The sequence below is a fragment of the Carassius auratus genome, chromosome 4 (assembly GCF_003368295.1).
Source record: "Carassius auratus strain Wakin chromosome 4, ASM336829v1, whole genome shotgun sequence".
Classification (NCBI taxonomy): domain Eukaryota; kingdom Metazoa; phylum Chordata; class Actinopteri; order Cypriniformes; family Cyprinidae; genus Carassius; species Carassius auratus.
The window spans coordinates 9,093,543-9,113,239 of record NC_039246.1 but is presented as its reverse complement, the minus strand read 5'-3'; the positions used below and the strand labels follow the sequence as shown (position 1 = coordinate 9,113,239).

General features: G+C 39.8%; 1 protein-coding gene and 2 long non-coding RNA genes across 3 annotated transcripts in view; all 3 read left to right on the top strand.

Annotated features, from left to right (window-relative positions):
- Nucleotides 1–5: 5 nt before the first annotated feature.
- LOC113068369 (uncharacterized) lies at nucleotides 6–593 on the top strand. Its single transcript, XR_003279531.1, has 3 exons — nucleotides 6–107; nucleotides 225–419; nucleotides 518–593. It is a non-coding gene; the product is annotated as an uncharacterized LOC113068369 (long non-coding RNA).
- Nucleotides 594–2,219: 1,626 nt separating this feature from the next.
- Nucleotides 2,220–2,942, top strand: LOC113068362 (uncharacterized). Its single transcript, XR_003279529.1, has 4 exons — nucleotides 2,220–2,297; nucleotides 2,399–2,461; nucleotides 2,611–2,673; nucleotides 2,881–2,942. It is a non-coding gene; the product is annotated as an uncharacterized LOC113068362 (long non-coding RNA).
- Nucleotides 2,943–4,636: 1,694 nt separating this feature from the next.
- The window catches only part of LOC113068511 (deleted in malignant brain tumors 1 protein-like), a 67,136-nt gene continuing 52,075 nt past the window's right edge, over nucleotides 4,637–19,697 (top strand). The window contains exons 1-14 of the mRNA XM_026241240.1: nucleotides 4,637–4,648; nucleotides 6,169–6,342; nucleotides 9,815–9,862; nucleotides 12,188–12,224; nucleotides 13,147–13,521; nucleotides 14,183–14,212; nucleotides 14,298–14,609; nucleotides 15,622–15,761; nucleotides 16,456–16,729; nucleotides 18,152–18,454; nucleotides 18,617–18,627; nucleotides 18,847–19,081; nucleotides 19,164–19,376; nucleotides 19,475–19,570. Coding sequence (XP_026097025.1) covers nucleotides 4,637–4,648; nucleotides 6,169–6,342; nucleotides 9,815–9,862; nucleotides 12,188–12,224; nucleotides 13,147–13,521; nucleotides 14,183–14,212; nucleotides 14,298–14,609; nucleotides 15,622–15,761; nucleotides 16,456–16,729; nucleotides 18,152–18,454; nucleotides 18,617–18,627; nucleotides 18,847–19,081; nucleotides 19,164–19,376; nucleotides 19,475–19,570 — 2,260 coding nt within the window. The remainder of the gene's footprint in view (nucleotides 4,649–6,168; nucleotides 6,343–9,814; nucleotides 9,863–12,187; nucleotides 12,225–13,146; nucleotides 13,522–14,182; nucleotides 14,213–14,297; nucleotides 14,610–15,621; nucleotides 15,762–16,455; nucleotides 16,730–18,151; nucleotides 18,455–18,616; nucleotides 18,628–18,846; nucleotides 19,082–19,163; nucleotides 19,377–19,474; nucleotides 19,571–19,697) is intronic.

Here is a 19,697-nt window from a genome sequence, read left to right as displayed (position 1 = left end):
CAAAGTAGAATGCAGAGGGAATGAGATTCACCTGTGGGACTGTCCTTTCTCCCTGAAAAACCACACTGACTGCTCCCACAAAGAGCACGCTGTACTCACCTGTGCAGGTCACAGTAATCACTGTGGAATAATATTCATTTCATCATTTTAAAGTGTAAAATATTTCTATATTTCCAAACATTTGCATCAAATCATTATAATTTCTGTATTTTTTAATTTGCCAGATGTTTCAGTGTCCACTACTCCTGCCACAACATCAGCTTCTCCTCCAGTTTCTCCTCCAGTGCTCTCAACATCAGTCTCTCCTCCACAAACTCTCTCCGTCCCCCCAGTGCTTGTGATTGTTCTGGTAGTTGTGCTCTTACTGCTCTTAGTGCCACTGCTTATACTGATTCAGCAGAACAGAGTGATGAGGAGAGGTAGGAGAGATCCAGAGACTGTCATATTGTGTCTTATTCAGTGTGTGATCAGTCATGTGTTGTGAACTGACAGCAGGTTTGTCTGTCTACACTCACAGCTCTCTCTGACTGGTACACAGGACTACACAGGACTCATTCTCAGACTGAGCCAGTATATGAGGAAATTTATCACAGACACAATCAATTAACTCATAGAGGTGAGGCATCATGACAGAACATAACTGTAACCGTTTACTGATTCAAAGGGACTCTACAGTGTTTACTTCTCCTCCATTGCTAGCACATGCAGTACTATTTACCCTTGTTATGTTGAAATAAGCTTGGCACCTCATTCTTGAGTAAGGATCAAGTTGTTGATCTTAACTTTCAAAACATCTTGCAGTTGAATCCTACCAAGATGAAATAATAGCAATAACAATATAAAAAAAATATATGTTTCTGATTGTTCTGCTCCGCTTCAACAGGGAGTCTCATCTCTGAAGATGCCGATGAGCTTCTCACAGGTTAGAGAGGTGATTTTAGCAAAAAAATTAAACTGTGAAATTTAGAAATTTCAGGAAATTAATGATCCAGTATCTCAAAATATTATAATATTTCCTAAGATAAATAATAATAATACAAATGTATTAGCAAAACAGAAAGGCTCAAGTTCTTTGAAGTGTGTTCATTGATGCACTCAAAACTTTTTCGGGGCTCCTTATGCACAAATGACAGCATCATTGAGGTGTGGCATGGAAGCTATCAGCCTGTCTGTGGCACTGCTGAGGCGCTGAGGCACTATTAAATCCCAGGTTTCGTTAATAGTGGCCTTCAGCCCTTCTGTATTGTTTAGGCATGTTGGCTGTCCAATCAAGCACAGTAATATCATGGTCAGCAAACCACTTGAAAATGGTTTTGGCAATATGGGCAGGTGCTAAGTCCTGCTGCAAAAGAAATCAGAATCTCCATAAAGCTTGTCAGTAATGGAAGCATAAAGTGTTCCAAAATCTCCTGGTAGACGGCTGCATTGACTTTGGACTTGATAAAACACAATGGAGCAACACCATCCGAGTTCATGGCACCCTAAATCATCTCTGAGTTCAGAAACTTCACACTGGACTACAAGCAGCTTGGAATCTGTGCTTCTTCAGTCTTCCTCCAGACCCTGATTGCCAAAAGAAATGTTAAAGGTACTTTTATCTGAAAAGAGGACTTTGGACCACCGAGCAACAGTCTATTTCTTTTCAGTTCTTCCTCAGCCCAGGTAAGTTGCTTTGGATCATTGTTTCTGTTTCAGAAGTGGCTTGGTAGCCCTTTTCTTGAAGACGTCTGAGTCTGGTGACTCTTGATGCACTGACTCCAGCTTCAGTCCACTACTTGTGAAGCTCTCCCAAGCTTTTGATTCAGCTTTGCTTGACAGTATTCTCAAGGTTGTGGTCATCCCTGTTGTTTGTGCACCTTATGCTACCCAATTTCTTCCTTCCAGTCAACTTTTAATTTAATATGCTTTGATACAGCACTCTGTAAACAGCCACCCATCTTCTGGAACATTGTCAAGTCAACAGTCTTCCTCATCATTGTGGTTACCAATAAGAGATACCCAGAATTTACTGTAGAGATGGTCATTTAAAGAAACCTAAATGTAAATATTCTAATATTTTGAGATAGAGTTTTCTGTAGGCTCTAATCATCAAAATTAAAACAAACAAACAAAAACTTTTGAAATATTTTACTTGATGTAATGAATCTACAATGTATGGAAGTTTCACTTACAAAAGTTATAAAAAAATTTTTCACTAAATATATATAATTTTGATTTTGCAGCGAGAGTGAATGAGATCACAACAGGATTGTATGAGGATATCTTCACTGGTGGACCAAGACCAGATCATGAGACAGGTGCTGGTGCTCTTCTGTACTTCAGTTGTAGTTCACTCTGTGTAATTCTATAATGTGCATATTGCGCACATAACGACAATAGTTTTGTGTTAAATTTGTAGACAACACACCAGAGGGATATTATGATGTCATTACTACTAGACAGAACTATGCCACTGAAAAAGGTGATTTTATGTTTGGATAATTTTTCTCATGGATTTTTACATCCTGCTGCTTTAAGTTGAAGGCTGGTTCAGATAAAATAAAATTAAATTTTAATGTTAATGTTACATTTAAGAGCTTAAAATGTATGTGTGTGTGTGTGTGTGTGTAGTGGACACACCAGAGAATTATGATGATGTCATTATTAATGGACAGTGCTCTCAGTGTGCAACAGGTGAGTCACACATAACTTTTTAAAGTAACTAAATTTGTTTCTTTGATATATTGAATGTGTTTATACCATTCATGAATCATTATGGCTATATCAGGTGTAATCTAATAATCTGTCATGAGGTGACAGGGACCTACTGTATGACAAGCTCAATGTGTATTAGAAAAATTTAAATTATCTTGTTTTTTGTTTTTTTTTACATGTGTAAAGAGGAAGATCAGGAGGAATATGATGATGTGTGGAGTATAACTGAAGATGTGATAAACCTGTTAGGTAACCTAATTGACTTATGATTCCAACATTTATTTTAAATATTAAGAATAAATTGCATGTCTCATTCTTTATTAGCTCCTGTTTTAAGAGACACACACTTTGAAATAATTATATTAGTAATTTGCTGATTTAAATTAAATTAACTTGGATGTAATCATAATATATTTTTTTAATGCAGACTATGATGATGGGGGGGAGGAGTCAAACGTTGAGGGAGGAGCTGTATGACTCAATGGCCACACCTGCTGCCTCTGTTTATTTCATCAAGTTTTTTTTTTTTTTTTTTCAAAGTTGCCTTTGATTCTCTTAATATAATTTAATATGTTGCTTAAAATAGTCATGAACACAGATGAAGAGAATCACTTTTAATATTATAAATTCTATTTAACATATGGTGGTTATGGATCAGGACTAGGGTTTAAGGGACTAAGTATTTTCTATGCTTAATCATTTTTGGTTAATTAATATGTGTTTGGGGCAACATGTAATGAAAAAAGAAGTGTAACAAAGGGAGTAATAATTGACAAGATTTTCATAATGTTATATAACATTTCAAAGAATATTGAAATATAATTTCTTTCCGTATAAATGTGTTATGTCTCCCAAAATGCTTAATAAACATGCTTTAGTCCCGGTGTCCTCAACATTCTTTTTTTATAACAGAAAAGTCATATTTTGATTTGAAACCCCATAACATTTTCCAGAGATGTTGATTTATGACACACAATTAAAAAAATAGATATACATACATATATAATACATATTTCCATAAGAGTGTCACTAAATTAATTTCAGACATATTTGAAGACCAATGAGAGGGAGGGGTCCTGGTGAAACATCCAATCATTTGGTCTCTCTGAAAAGCCCTGAATGTACTCTGTACAGGACATCCAGACTTAAAACTGGCATGTAAAGTCTCAGAGAAATCCCCCCCCCCCCCAAAAAAAAAAAAAAGTATTACAAATTTCATTTAATATTTTACAACATTAAAATATATTATACACTAATAAACAACTTGTTTAGAACATTTGTAATATTTTCAGTATAACTGTTTTTATTTATAGGCCTACTATTAATATGGTTGTAATATAATATGATGGGTTATAGATTAATAGTATCGAGACAAGTAATTTATGATGGGAAATATACTTAATTACAAGAATTATGATGATTTACCTGCTGGCTTGCTGGAGCTTTGTATTCATGTTTGCAGTGTTGAACTGCCTTTAGCAGCCTCCCTTCCTCTTCGTCGTCTTCTTTGTGAAGGTTTTATTTTTAAATATCTGATTTTTTGTTTATTTATTCATTGTTTGTTTGTCTACAAAGGGTGCAAACAACAGCACATGCTATTTATATTAGATCTACTCGGCTACAATGATTTGTTTGGACATTCTAATTCTAAGAACTTGGATATTTTGTTGTTATAACTTCTATAAAACTGAGAGAAAATCATTACTGATAGAAATTCAAAAACAAACTACCAAATTACTGTTTCAGGGAATCATCCACTGACTGTAATGTGAATTGTAATGTATCTACCTGTTAATGCAACGACACTGGGAACTGTGGTCTCGACCACAGAGAGCAGCACACAGATTGAGTGTGATACTGCGGATTCGAGCTGGCGGGAAAACACGGAGCGGATTAACGGAATCTATATCAGAGCGGTTACAGACCATTCTTAGCTGGGTCGATGGGGGTATTGGTGAGAGGGGCATGGGCCTGATGACAACCACTAATTATTTAAGTGAAACCTCTGGTGTTTTTTGTAAGATGACCCTTACTGCTATAGATTTTCAACTGTTTTGTCATGTGGCCTGCTTGTATTGGGCAGTTTTTGAGACCTGCCATCAAATGAACAAAATTATGAGATGCTAAACCTAAATAAACATCCCCCAGATCTAGCTGATGCATGGTCGAATTTGTTTTTTGTAAATTAAAGTTAATTATTTAACATCTTGAGGCTACATGTGAACAGGTATTTTCAAAATGTTTGTAAAATGTTTTGTGTTGGTAAAAGTATAATAACATGTCTAATCTTGAGCTGAAGACTTAAAGCAATAGTTCACCCTAATGAAAAATTAACTCACCCCATGATTTACTCACCCTAAAGCCATCCAAGCCATTGGTGTATATGACTTTCTTTTCAGATTAGGCTACAATCATAGTTATTTCTATAACTTAAAAATAAAGGCCTTCAGAAGTTAATGTATGAGTTTTTATAGGAAAACTATCTATATTTAAAACTTTATAAACAATAATTTCTAGATTCTGCTAACTGTCATATGCACATTCATGAGAGAGTGGCATTTCACCTTGGGGACAGTGGGCATTTGATAGAATACATTAATTTTGAAAAAAAAAAAAAAACCTAGGCCAATTATGCATTCATTATAGAATTATTTTTAGAACTTAATGTTGTGGTGGATTTTACTCTGGACCTGAAAATCAAACAAGAGTGGTTTACAAACTAAATCAAAGAAATAAAACTTATGTTTTCTGAAACCACATTATTTACCTTTAAAACTTTGTCTTAAATTGATATTTGAAGATATTCTCCTTGCTTGCGCTAATCTAGCAATAACAGGTTTTGAGAGAGCACATTCAATGTCATTATTGTTTTTCTGTAGATGGTGTCAGCACAGCATATAGCTCTATAGGGCAGAGTTCAGACTCATTTGCTATTAGTAAGAAGGTAACATTTTTGTTTGTTTGCCATAAGTGAGGGCCAGAGAGTTTTTCCACTATCTGTTAGGTAGAAGGGACATTTTCTGCACTGAAAAATCAGTTCCCTTTCAAAAGGGAACGCCATGCTGCGTCCTCTAGAGGGCACTATGGGAACACTGTCAGCATGGCCAGTGTCTGAAACATGAATAAAATAATATAAAATGAACTTGACTGTGGCAGGCACAAGCTTTTGACTTAAGCAAATGAGCGACTGCGGATATAAAAGGGCACCTGCAGAACACATCATCCTCTGTTTTGTCTTCAGGATCATTTGTTCTGAAGTGTGAGTGGTAAGTAAAGGGGAATGTCTAATCTTAGGTGTTTTAGGAAGTGTGCAGATCTGTGTCCGTGATATTTGACACCGGATAATGCACACAACCTTTGTGTCATGTGCTTGGGCGAGGAGCACTCGTGCTCTGCTCTCGAGGAAACAGAGTGTGTTTGTTGTGAGTGTTTCTCATTAAGGAAGCTCCGCTCTCATTTGTCCCTTTTCTCGAGGGAAAGGAGCTGGAGCTCGCTGATGAGTTCGAGGGTGAGATTAATCTCCCACACTCACCGCGGGCTGACGAGGCCAAACTGGGGGAGGAATATGTGCTGTCTCTCAAATCTTCTTATCCAGCAGGAAGTGCTCTGCTGGCTTCTAGCCATCATGAGCAGGATTTGGCTGAAAAGGTGAAGAGGATTCTTCAGAGCTTTCACAGCCAGCCTGCCCTGCCTATGTTGAACTGCTGGAGGATATGGAGCATGTTACTGCTAGGTTAGGTCTGCAGTGGAAGCACTGAGACACAGAGAAAGACAGGATAAACCAAATTCATCCCATATCCATCAGTGTCAGCATACTAGTTATGCTAAAACTGAGTGAATTTCGAGAGCATGTATATGTGTCGATGCACCCTATCAAAGAGATGCTTGGGAGCTATCTCTCAGATGGGGTAACATCTACGATGGAGGCTCCAGCCCTGCCATCCAGGCTGCTGAAAGAAATATCTTGCCTGAATGGTAGGGCATACGGGGCACCATGTCAGGCAGGTGCTGTCTTGCATACAATGGCTGTACTGCAGGTGTGCCAGGATGATTTGCTGAAGGACCTAGACCAGGGTGCACCGGACCACAGATCAGGCTAACAGGGCCACCAAGCAGATGGCTGCCATGATTGGTAGGTCAATGGTGGTTATGGTGGCCACGGAGAGGCACCTGTGGGTGAACCTGGCGAACATCGGGGAGACAAAAGTTTTCTTCTCGATACGCCGGTTTCGCCCTCTGAACTGTCCTGCACATCCGTTGAGACAGTGATTGGTAAATTCAGGGAGGCGAAAGTGCGCTTAGCAGCCTATAAATCTTATATACACCGCCAGTCTACGTCTGCCCCCAAGCACGAGGAAGGACCTGGCTAGTGGAGCTACTTGTGGTCCTCCACCTCTGATGAGTCAGTCGTAGAGGAGACGTGAGTGCTGAAATAGAAGGAAGGAGCTAAACGGACAGTTCTGGCCTAGACAAGCTCTTGGGCAGAAGGCGTCTGGGGCTGGTACTAGTACCTAGTTAGCCTCCTTCTGTCTTTACGGTGCCCCCCTCCCGCCTCCTCAAACCTCCTAGCTGCACTTAGGGAAGGAAACCTGTGGCCTGACCAATGATTAGAATCCAGTCTGAAGGTTGGCAACCAGGTTTCATTAAAAGTAGGTTTTGTTGGGTGAGAGTTGTGTGGCATTTTACTGAAGCCTCTGTTCTCCAGAGTTCCGCTTAGTTTGGTATGCAGGCTTCCTATTTATGAGCCTTGTTAACTTTGCTTAGCATGTGTGGTGTCAGGTCTTCTCTTGCTTTAGGGAGTCATTATACTGAGACCTTGACTTTTAAGAGCTCCCCGGCAAGGGTTGAGCAGTGATAGGTTTCCTCTCAATTTAGGGAGTCATTCTGCTGGGGCCTTCTCTCTTCAGAGCTCCGTCATGGGCAGTGATTGAGTTTTGTAGGCTCTTTTTTTGAGCCTCACTAAACGAGTATGAGTTAGAGTTAGAGAGTCGTTATGCTGAGGCCTCCACTCTTAAGAGCTCAAACTAGGATTGAGTGTGTAGGTTTCCTCTCATTTAAGAGAGTCATTCTGCTGAAGCCTCCACTCTCCATAGCTCCAATTGGACATTACTATTGATACGTAGGCTCTTCTATTTTGAGCCTCGCTAACTGCCTCTGGCGTTGAGTGTGTTGAGGTCTCCTCTTGGTTTAGAGAGTCTTTATGCTGAAACCTCCACTCTTAGAGCTCCAGATTTTGGCGGGTTAGTTAGTCTATGATGATTGGAGCTTGAGTGTGCCGAAAAGCCTAGCAGTTTCACTGGTAGGGATGCTGTTCCTCAAGTCCTGACTTGGGGAAACAGTTACCTAGGCACTTAGCCCTTAGGTGTTGGTATACAGTTCCCATAGCACCCTCTAGAGGACACTTCATGGAGTTCCCCTTCAAAAGGGAACGTCTCAGGTTATGCATGTAACCATGGTTCCCTGAGAATAGGGAACGAGACACTCTGTGCCATGCTTAGGCATCATGCTGTGTCTCCTCAGATGAAAAAAAAGAGGATGATGTGTTCTACAGGTGCCCTGTTATATCCGCAGTAGCTCATTTTCATACATCCACCTGCCAATGTCAAGTTCATTGTAGTTATTTCATCCATGCTTCAGACACTGGCCTTGCTGACAGCGTTTCCATAGCGCCCTCTAGAGGACGCAGCGCCTCATTACCTATTCTCAGGGAACCATGGTTACATGTGTAACATGAGTCGTTTTGTTAGTGTTGCAAACATTGTATTCTTCTGAATAGCTTAAAAACTGCCTAGTCTCACATACAGAACTTGAACAAGATAACAAAAGCTCAGGTCCATATTGTAAAATACTCAAGAAAGATGTATAGTGCAAGCAGAAATGAACCTCACAGACTCTGTTGGCCAGAAATGCTGCGTTTCCACTGAAATTACCCATGACATTTGCACCAGGAACTTTTTTTCCCCAATAACTTTTTTCCCTCCAGACCTGTTGCTTTCTGCGTTTCCACCGTGGTGTAAAGTACCAGGAAGATTAGGCAAATAGACTGGTGATGTAGGTGATGTGCAGTCTACTACTGGGCGCATTTCTCAATACGGAGTATGCTGATTTCGGACTTATCCTCGGTAGTTCATATTTTGTGCATTTCGAAACGGGAGTGTGATGTCCGCAACGAAGTAAATCCGGTAATTCTATACCACTGCCTCCTTTCATTTTCATTTAAACATAATAACAGCTGCAGAACTGTACTTAGTTCAGGGATATGTGTATGTATACAGCCATTACAATAAAACAAAATATTACATTTTTTTTTAACATATAGATAAATTGAATACAGACCAAAGATTTCCTGTTAGATTTACCCAAAATGAATTACATTTTATGTTTAACCACTAAAGAGACATCAGAGCCAGCAGCACACATCAGAAGGTCTAGCCGAGGTGAGGCTGCTCTCGGCGGATACATAAGCACTGACCTCCCACTGATCGCGTGGAGCTCACCGTCTCCGAGATCGGCCAAAACACATTTTTAAATAGGCGCTGTCTTTATAAATAAACCACAGATTTGAGTTTTAAACAACTACATTCCCGCCTGAAATATTTTTCAAATTACATTTCATGACACAATAACAGTAATATTTTGAAAATTATCTGAATAAATGGTGGTTGAACTCAATCAATGCTGCGTGAACTCAACCAATCAGGATGTTAAGCACCCAAGTCCTGCCCCCGAAAGTTCCTGAACTTTAAAAAAGTACTACCTCGCCAGCAGGGACATTATGAGGGGCATTTTTTTACCCGGAACTTTATTTAGTTCCTAGTTCCTGCGGTGGAAACACACCAGGTACCAGCCCAAAGTCCCTAGTTAATGGGTAAAGTTCCTGCGGTGGAAACGCGGCAAAAGAGAACAACTTGCTTAGTGTTCACTGAATGCAAGTTATGGTTTTTGTGGGCCATCTGAATCCACTTGTGGATTTAGTTAAATTAGATAATTTTTTATCCATTTTACAATGTTATTATTTTTACTGAATTAAGTTCATTATTTTTTAATGTCGTGCTAACACTAATAGACATTTTTAGGACATATGCTGGTATTTATCAGTGCTTTTATCTCGTCTCTGCAGGTGTTTGGCTTTGATGCTGAAAATAAACTGGAGAGTTTCCTGCCTCCTGTAAGTATCGTGTGTGTGTGTGTGTGTGTGTGTGTGCATCCCCTCAGTGAAGCGTCTTGATGTATATGGAGAGGAGGAGTTCTTGATATATATGGACAAAATGAGAAAAGCGTCCTCTGATTTGTCACTGAAGTTGTTTGATGATTTCCTCTGTTGTGTCTAATAAGGTAATAGCGAGTGTGATTGGAGGGTGTTGGGCCTCTTTCTCTCTCATTAAGGGGGCTGAGAGGATGCCTGTACTTCTGCATCATCAGAGCGGAGAAGCTTGTACACTGGGTGTTGAGTTAATCCTGCTGAGGGTTACGATGAGGTGGAGATGTCTGACACTCATTTTACTGTCTGCAGTTGTAATACTCTTCACAGCTGGTAAGTACATAACAAATGAAACAGATTAAGTTATTTTCAGAAGATATCTTAGAGCACAGTCAAGCTAATGTGCTGTTTCAAATAATAGTAGTAGTAGTAATAATAATAATAATAATAATAATAATAATAATAATAATAATAATAATAATGAGGTGATGGAAAATAATGCCTAATCATTTATTAGTTATTTACAGAATACCAAAGAGACACGCACCATTTTTGTTATTTTTATAATATTTCTCCCTATATTGATTTGTGCTTAATTGATATGAAAGCTTATGGATAAAGATATACACTGAATGAGAAAAAAAAATAAGATATATACAATTTAAAAGCTTATGTGTTCCATTTGTATAGTTGCCACCATTTGCATTCATTTTTCTCTTCCTCTTCCACCCTCATTTTAATCCCATCATCTCTTTGCCATTGCTTTAGCTCAGTATATAGATTGTTTGAATGTGAGGTTGGTTGGTGGTCACAGTCGCTGTGCTGGTAGAGTGGAGGTTCTTCACAGAGGTCAGTGGGGAACAGTGTGTGATGATGACTGGGATTTGGCTGATGCTGCAGTGGTGTGTAGAGAGCTGGACTGTGGAGAACCTGTAGATGCTCTGGGTGATGCTCACTTTGGACCAGGTTCAGGACGAATCTGGATAAGTTTTCTTAAGTGTAGGGGATCAGAGTCCACACTGAAGAACTGTGGGTCAGGAGGATGGGGCACACACAACTGTGATCATAATAAAGATGCTGGTGTCATCTGCTCAGGTAAAGTATTACTCTTATGTAAAATCTGTGTAAAACTTTTGAGCTTGCATATTGGTTTGTAAATACTTACATAAGTTGTAAGTTATCACTATTTTGAGTATCTGTAAATGAATGTTTATTTGTTGTTGTTTATTTTGTTTATTTGTGTTGTTTTATTTAGAAGTCAGGTTGGTTGGAGGTTCTCGCTGCTCTGGGAGGTTAGAGATACTTCATGATCAGACGTGGATGTCAGTGTGTGACGCTGTCTTTGACCAGCAGGATGCAGAGGTTGTGTGTAGAGAGCTGGACTGTGGGGCTCCTGTACAGGTGCTGGGAGCAGCTGCTTTTGACAAAGGAGACACTCAGATGTGGACACAAGAGATTCAGTGCAGAGGGGATGAGTCTCAGATTCACCTCTGTCAAAAATCAACATCAATCAAAAACAACTGTTCTCAGGAGTTAAATATTGGTTTGCTGTGTGCTGGTAGGTGTTACCTGCAAAATACAAAAAAACAGTATTATTTTTTTTTTTTTTTTGTTATACATTTTTTTATTATTATTAATTTATTTCATTTTAATTTTCACTTAAGTTTTCTATTTACCTTTTGTGTTTCATATATTCCTAGACATTATAAATGTGAGATTGGTAAATGGTACCAATTACTGTGCTGGTAGAGTGGAGGTTCTTCACAGAGGTCAGTGGGGAACAGTGTGTGGGTATGGCTGGGATTTGGCTGATGCTTCAGTGGTGTGTAGAGAGCTGGACTGTGGAGAACCTGTAGATGCTCTGGGTGATGCTCATTTTGGACTAGGATCAAGACCAGTCTTAATGAAAATCGCAATCTGTACTGGATCAGAGTCTACACTTAAGAAATGTGGATTCATAAAATTGACTGACAAATGTCTTGAAAAGAGTGCTCAAGTCATTTGTTCAGGTAAGTTAAAAGTTTTGTATTATAGAAAACAGATGTGCCAAAAGCACTCATTCTGTGACTATTTCACCTTCTTGTCTGTTAATTGACCTAAAAACCTGATCAAAAACTATGGAAAAACCAGTGGCCCCGAGGAACTCATTGGCAGCAGTGGCAAATCTGCAAGACCCCAAATTAACCTCAGGTGCCTATTTAGGAAAGGCCCTTGAAGGTTCAGACATCCAGTATCTTCTTATTCACCTTTAAAATAATGCATGATTTTGTTGATATGTGTTTACTTATTCAGAAGTCAGGCTGGTTGGAGGTTCTCGCTGCTCTGGGAGGTTAGAGATACTTCACGATCAGACGTGGATGTCAGTGTGTGACGCTGTCTTTGACCAGCAGGATGCAGAGGTTGTGTGTAGAGAGCTGGACTGTGGGGCTCCTGTACAGGTGCTGGGAGCAGCTGCTTTTGACAAAGGAGACGCTCAGATGTGGACACAAGAGATTCAGTGCAGAGGAAATGAATCTCAGATTTACTTCTGTCCAACTAACTCCTCACACAAGCACAGCTGTTCACATGAATACAGTGTTGGAATGGTGTGTGCAGGTTTGTCAAGTCTGCTTTATTGTCAATTCTTCCACATGTACAGTACATACATACAGAGAATCAAAATTTTGTTACTCTAAGACCCTCAGTGCATACAGATAACACTAACAGTAGAGCCTAAAAATCTAGATCAAATATAAAATACAGCTATACAATAAGGGAATGTAAAAAAAGTTATATAATAAAATTAAAAATTATTCTGTCTGGTTAAACTGACAAAGGGCTCGAGAGCAGTTATTTTATTTAAATGACTGATGAGGTAGTAGTTGGAGTGTTTTCTTTAAATAAATGTTACTTTCATAGTTTGGTCTTCTTTTTGTGTTACTTTTTTCTTTGCTTCTGTCTGTACCTTTTTTTTTTTTTTTTTGGTAACACTTTAGTATAAGGACCAATTCTCATAATTAACTAGTTGCTTTTAAGCATGCCTATTATCAACATATTGGCTTTTTATTAGTATCTACAGGTATAGCACATACTCCGAATTATCATATTCTACATCCCTATTTCTATCCAATATCAACTGCCTTACTAACTTCTAATAAGTAGCAAATTAGGAGTTTGAGGCAAAAGTCATAGTCAATGGATTCTTAATAGTGATAGTTGTACCTTAAAATAAAGTGTTGCCCTTTTTTCTTATCTCTGTTTTTATTATGTAGACAATATGAGAGTGAGGTTGGTTGGTGGTCACAGTCGCTGTGCTGGTAGAGTGGAGGTTCTTCACAGAGGTCAGTGGGGAACAGTGTGTGGTGTTGACTTTGATATGGCTGATGCTGCAGTGGTGTGTAGAGAGCTGGACTGTGGAGAACCTGTAGATGTTGTGGTAGATGCTCATTTTGGATCAGGATCAGGAGCAATCTGGCCAAATCGCAAGTTATGTACTGGATCAGAGTCTACACTAAAGAACTGTGGATCAGTACAATGGGGTACATATATCTGTGATCATACTAAAGATGCAGGAGTCATCTGTTCGGGTAAGCTGCTTCAAAGCCTACTCTGTTTTATATTACACATGATCCATCTGTCTGAAAGGGGTAGTTAAACAAAAAATTAGAATAGGCTTCTTTATTTACTCACCCTCATGCCAGACCAAACCAGAATGACTTTCTTCTGTAGAGCACAAGGTATGTAGTTTTTTTTTTCTCCATAAAGAATCAAAATAAGAAACTTAGTATGATGCTTGTGCATTCTGTTATAAAATTACATTAAAATGGAATTTAATTTATTTTTGGTGCTTTGACAGACCCAGTCCTAATTCACTTGCATCATATTGAAAAGACTGGGCAGGATATTCTTTAAATATTCTCTCTCTGTGTTCCATGAAAAGAAAGGAATTCATAAGGATTTGGTTTAACATGAGAATGAATTCTCCCATAATCAAAACGCATGTAGGATAGACAAATTTTTTATCTCTTGCTACTTCAGGTACCAGACTTATTGGAAACTCCAGTTGTTCTGGGAGGTTAGAGATACTTCATGATCAGACGTGGATGTCAGTGTGTGACGCTGTCTTTGACCAGCAGGATGCAGAGGTTGTGTGTAGAGAGCTGGACTGTGGGGCTCCTGTACAGGTGCTGGGAGCAGCTGCTTTTGACAAAGGAGACGCTCAGATGTGGACACAAGAGATTCAGTGCAGAGGAAATGAATCTCAGATTCACCTCTGTCCAACATCCCTTTATAAAAACCATTGTTCAGATGATAACTTCCAGGAGCTGTTCTGTGCTGGTAAGAAATAAATTAAAGTGAGAGATATCTTTTTAATATTCGTCTTTTTACTCCTAGTCTCTCTTTGTATTCTTCTGTCACTTAGAGAGAATGAATGTGAGGTTGGTTGGTGGTAACAGTCGCTGTGCTGGTAGAGTGGAGGTTCTTCACAGAGGTCAGTGGGGAACAGTGTGTGGTGAATTCTGGGATATGACTGATGCTGCAGTGGTGTGTAGAGAGCTGGACTGTGGAGAACCTGTAGAAGCTTTGACTGATAATCACTTTGGACAAGGATCAGGACCAGTCTGGATTAGTGCATTATGTATTGGATCAGAGTACACGCTGAAGAACTGTGGGTCATCAGGATGGAGCATAAATGTCTGTACTCAAAATTCAAATGCAGGGGTCATCTGTTCAGGTAAATAATGTTGTACTTCTAAGCATTAAGTATTTTATCCCTTACTTCTTGGCCATGAATTTGTGTTCATGCAAAGAGTTATTGTGTTTTATGTGGAAAACTTTTTGTTTTATCTGCGTTATATCTGTATTATGTGTTTTTTTCTACTGTGCACTGTGGTTCATGCAATATAAACAGGTCATAAGGCTTCCAGACTTGCTGCTGGATTTCACCTGTGCTCTGGGAGGTTAGAGATACTTCATGATCAGACGTGGATGTCAGTGTGTGACGCTGTCTTTGACCAGCAGGATGCAGAGGTTGTGTGTAGAGAGCTGGACTGTGGGGCTCCTGTACAGGTGCTGGGAGCAGCTGCTTTTGACAAAGGAGACACTCAGATGTGGACACAAGAGATTCAGTGCAGAGGAAATGAGTCTCAGATTTCATTTTGTTCAATATCATCACACAATCACAACTGCAGCAGTGACATTAACGTTGGCCTTAAATGTTCTGGTAAAGACTTAATATTCAGTGTCTCTTCATTTATTTTTAATGTAATTTGCTATAATCAATCTTAAAGTAATAGTTCATCCAAAAAGGAAAATTATCTTTGATCATTTACTCACCCTGAAGTTGTTCTAATCCTGTATGTTGGTAATCAAACAGTTGATGGTAGACCTTGATATCCATTGTAATGAAAAACAAAGTACTATGGAAGTTAGTGAATAACATCAACTGTTCGGTTACCATCATATTTCAAAATATATTCTTTTGTGTTAAGCAGAAGAAACTCATACACATTTGGGAGTAAATGATGAAAGAACTTTACATTTTGGGTAACCTATAAATAAATTATATTGCAAAAGTTATCCAAATAAGTTATTTTTTCTGCGTTGCAAATGAATGGATGTAATTTTTTGACCCCTCTTTACATGACACACATAAAAAATAAAAAAAAAATTCTCAATCAACATATGTTATATGATAGATATTGTTTTAATAATTGGCCTCGTAATGACAAAAGATGTTTGTCCAGGATACATTGATCTCAGGCTGGTAAATGGCTCAGACTCTTGTTCTGGAAGAGTGGAGCTTCAGTTCATCAAAGAATGGGGCACAGTGTGTGATGCATGCTGGGATATGAGAGCTGCCAATGTCCTCTGTAGACAGCTGAATTGTGGGATTGCTGTGTCTGTTGTGGGATCAGACTGGTTTGGAGAGGGAAGTGGTGAAATCTGGGCTGATGTGTTTGATTGTGACGGGAATGAAACAAAACTCCCAGAATGTTCCATCTCTTCATGGAGTCGAGCTGAATGTTCTCACAGACGAGATGTTGGAGTCATCTGCTCTGGTGAGAGGATTTTATTGAAAATAGGTAATAAATTACCTTGCAATATATTAATAAAATTACACCTCTTTCACTCAGATTCCTCTCTGGCTCTTCATGATGGTCTGGTGCGGTTGTCTGGAGAGAGACAGTGTGAGGGGGAGCTGGAAGTTTTCCTCCATCAGGTCTGGAGGAGAGTTCTGCTGGACTCCTGGAGTCTCACTGAATCCTCTGTGGTCTGCAGACAGCTGGGCTGTGGCTCTGTGCTGAACTTCTACGGCTCCTCTTCATCCAGTCCTGAACACAGTCATGAGTGTGTGACGGGCTTCCAGTGCTCTGGGAGTGAAGCTCATCTGGGGAACTGCAGCCCTCCACAAACTCTCAACTGCAGCTCCACACAACAGCTGTACATCACCTGCCTTGGTGAGAACAACAACATCTGGACAGATTCTTCAGTTGTTAGTGATGAATAATGTGTTTTTCTGTCTCTGAATATCAGGTCGTGGGTCTATCAGGCTGGTGGGTTCTGGGGGAGACTGTGCAGGGAGGCTGGAGGTTTTTCACAGCGGCTCATGGGGGACAGTGTGTGATGACTCCTGGGATATTAAAGATGCCCATGTGGTGTGCAGACAGCTGCAGTGTGGAGTGGCCCTCAGTAACCAGCAGGTACCAGCCTGGTTTGGTCCTGGTTCTGGACACATATGGCTGGATGAGGTGGAGTGTGAGGGGAATGAGACGTCCCTGTGGAGCTGCTCTTCTTCAGGCTGGGGAAAACATGACTGTAATCACAAGGAGGATGTAGGAGTCGTGTGCTCAGGTAAAGATTAGACCAGTGGTTCCCAGCCTTTTTCAGCTCGCGGCATACACAACCAAACACATATGTTTGTGCGGCCCACTGCAAAAAAATTAACCGACCCCGCTATTGTTGGGTTAATAATTTAGTATTCAGAACCTAGATTGTTAACTGTATTTATTGAATGAACTAGGGCTGTGCGATATGGACAAAAAAAAAAAAAAAAAAAAGACACTCGAGATTTCTCTGAAAATTTTTCTTCAAAAAGTTTTAACGTCTCTAGAACAGACATAAGTCAAAATAATCACTATTAAATGTGTAACAAAATGTATAGAAGAAAAAAAATATTAATTATTTTCGCACGTTTTTATTTCTAGCCTTTTACCGCGTGCAGTGTGAACGCTCTGATCCTTACTTGACTAGTGTTAAATGTTAACTTTTTAGAGAGCTGCTGCAACTCTGTCAAAGTGTTAAATTAGACATATGCCCAGTCTGTTTTGTTCTGTTCTGTTGCATTCTGATTGGATTATTGGATAGCATACTGCGGGAGGTCAGGGCCGCGGAAAATCTTGCTATAAAGCCATGTAGAAATCGCGCATGCTCAAATCGTGATTTTATGACTATTTCCATTAATCGCACAGCCCTAGAATGAACTGGCAATTAACAGGAAATAACTGGGGCTGCACCGCTCAGCAAAACTGGAAAACCAGATCCAGCCAGAGCTCGGCAGCAGATAGACAGTCAGCAGAACAAGCAGTCAGGAGCAAACATGTTGACAGCCATTTATTCATGTTTGAATTTGTCGTTCTGTAGCATATGCAGCAATAATATAAATTGGTGGTTTATTCTTAAACCAATCATCCAGCTCGAATAGTGGAAACAAAGTTACAGTTTAATATTTATTTTTTGTTATTTAATTATATATATGAAATGATGTTATTATGTTATGAGTTAGACATTTTTATATATGTTAACAATAGGAAGTCGGGGGAAGTCGTGGCCTAATGGTTAGAGGGTTGGACTCCCCAATCAAAGGGTTGTGAGTTCTAGTCTCGGGCCGGACTTGTGGGTGGGGGTAGTGCATGAACAGCTCTCTCTTCACCTTCAATACCACGACTTAGGTGCCACTGAGCAAGGCATCGAACCCCCAACTGCTCCCTGGGCGCCGCAGCATGTGTGTGTGTTCACTGCTCTGTGTGTGTGTGCATTTCAGATGGGTTAAATGCAGAGCACGAATTCTGAGTATGGGTCACCATACTTGGCTGAATGTCACTTTCACTCACATATTATATAGCGGCCCACCTGCAATACCACCGCGACCCACTAGGGGGCAGATGACCACAGGTTGAAAACTACTGGATTAGACTGTTGTTTTTTAAAATCAACTTAATTTTGATTTTTTTTTTATAAGATTTTATAATAATATTAGTTTAAATTTTCCTCAAGATTTTAAAGAGATCAGGTTAACTGATGGCTGTGAAGGGAATGTGGAGGTTTTCTACAATGGATCCTGGGGTAATGTGTGCTGGAACCAGATGGACAGAGACACAGCGAGTCTGATCTGTCAAGAGCTGAACTGTGGAAGATCTGGTGATTTTTCTGATTCAGTATCAAGAGTGAAATCAGCTATTAACTGGTTGGATGAAGTGAAATGTCGACCACATGACTCAAACCTGTGGCAATGTCCATCTTTACCATGGGGACAAAATGACTGTGATGGAGATGAAGTGGCCAAAATCACCTGCTCAGGTGAGACTGATACAGACAAAATTATGTGCCTGAAAAAAACAGCAATCCATATAAAATAAAAATATAAGTGTAAAACATATTCACTTCATTTATAATTACAGAACAGGAGAGTCATGAGTCCCCTCGTAGTTATTTGACTTGCTCTACATCTTCCTACCAGAGACAGTGTTCAGGTAATGCTCAGAGAGCATAAAATGATGAAAGCTACATGCAACGTATGTTGATAGTGCAATTTGATATCAAGGCATGTATCTGGCACTGTTCTAACATACATCAGTTGGCCAAAAATGTGTCATCTTGTCTTTGAATTAAGATCATGTTCCTCTCAGACTGAGTGGAGGTAAGGGCCGGTGCTCTGGAGGCTGGAGGTGTATCATAACGCTGTGTGGGGCTCAGTCTGTGATGATCAGTGGGACATCAGCGATGCTCAGGTGGTCTGCAGGCAGCTGGGTTGTGGAGCAGCACTGAGGGCTGATGGGAATTCAGTCTTTGGTGCTGGTGAAGGTGTTGTGTGGATGAACAGAGTCGAGTGCAGAGGGAATGAGATTCACCTGTGGGACTGTCCTCTCTCCCTGAAAAACCACACTGACTGCTCCAAGAAAGAGCACGCTGGAATCACCTGTGAAGGTCACAATGTTTTTTTTATTATTATTAATTTTAGCTCATATTAAGACAATCATGACTGGATGATTTTGAATGTGTTTGGCAGATTTTACAGATTTGTCAGTGTCCTCTGCCACAACAACATCAGTCTCTCCTCCAGCTTCTCCTCCAGTTTCTCCTCCAGTGCGCTCAACATCAGTCTCTCCTCCACAAACTCTCTCCGTCCCCCCAGTGCTTGTGATTGTTCTGGGAGTTGTGCTCTTACTGCTCTTAGTGCCACTGCTTATACTGATTCAGCAGAACAGAGTGATGAGGAGAGGTAGGAGAGATCCAGAGACTGTCATATTGTGTCTTATTCAGTGTGTGATCAGTCATGTGTTGTGAACTGACAGCAGGATTGTCTGTCTACACTCACAGCTCTCTCTAAGAGGAGACACAGGACGATGACTGAAGCCGTTTATGAGGAGATTCAGCGGAGACCCATTAATAGTCATGGTCTTTTCACTCAGAGGGGTGAGTGGAGTAAATCACGCTGATTCATTTTTGAGACCTTGTGTGTGTGTCATTTGAAATTACATAGGGTTAGTGTTATGTTACCCAAATGTTTTTGATTGTAAACATTTTTAAGATTCTGCTTCCC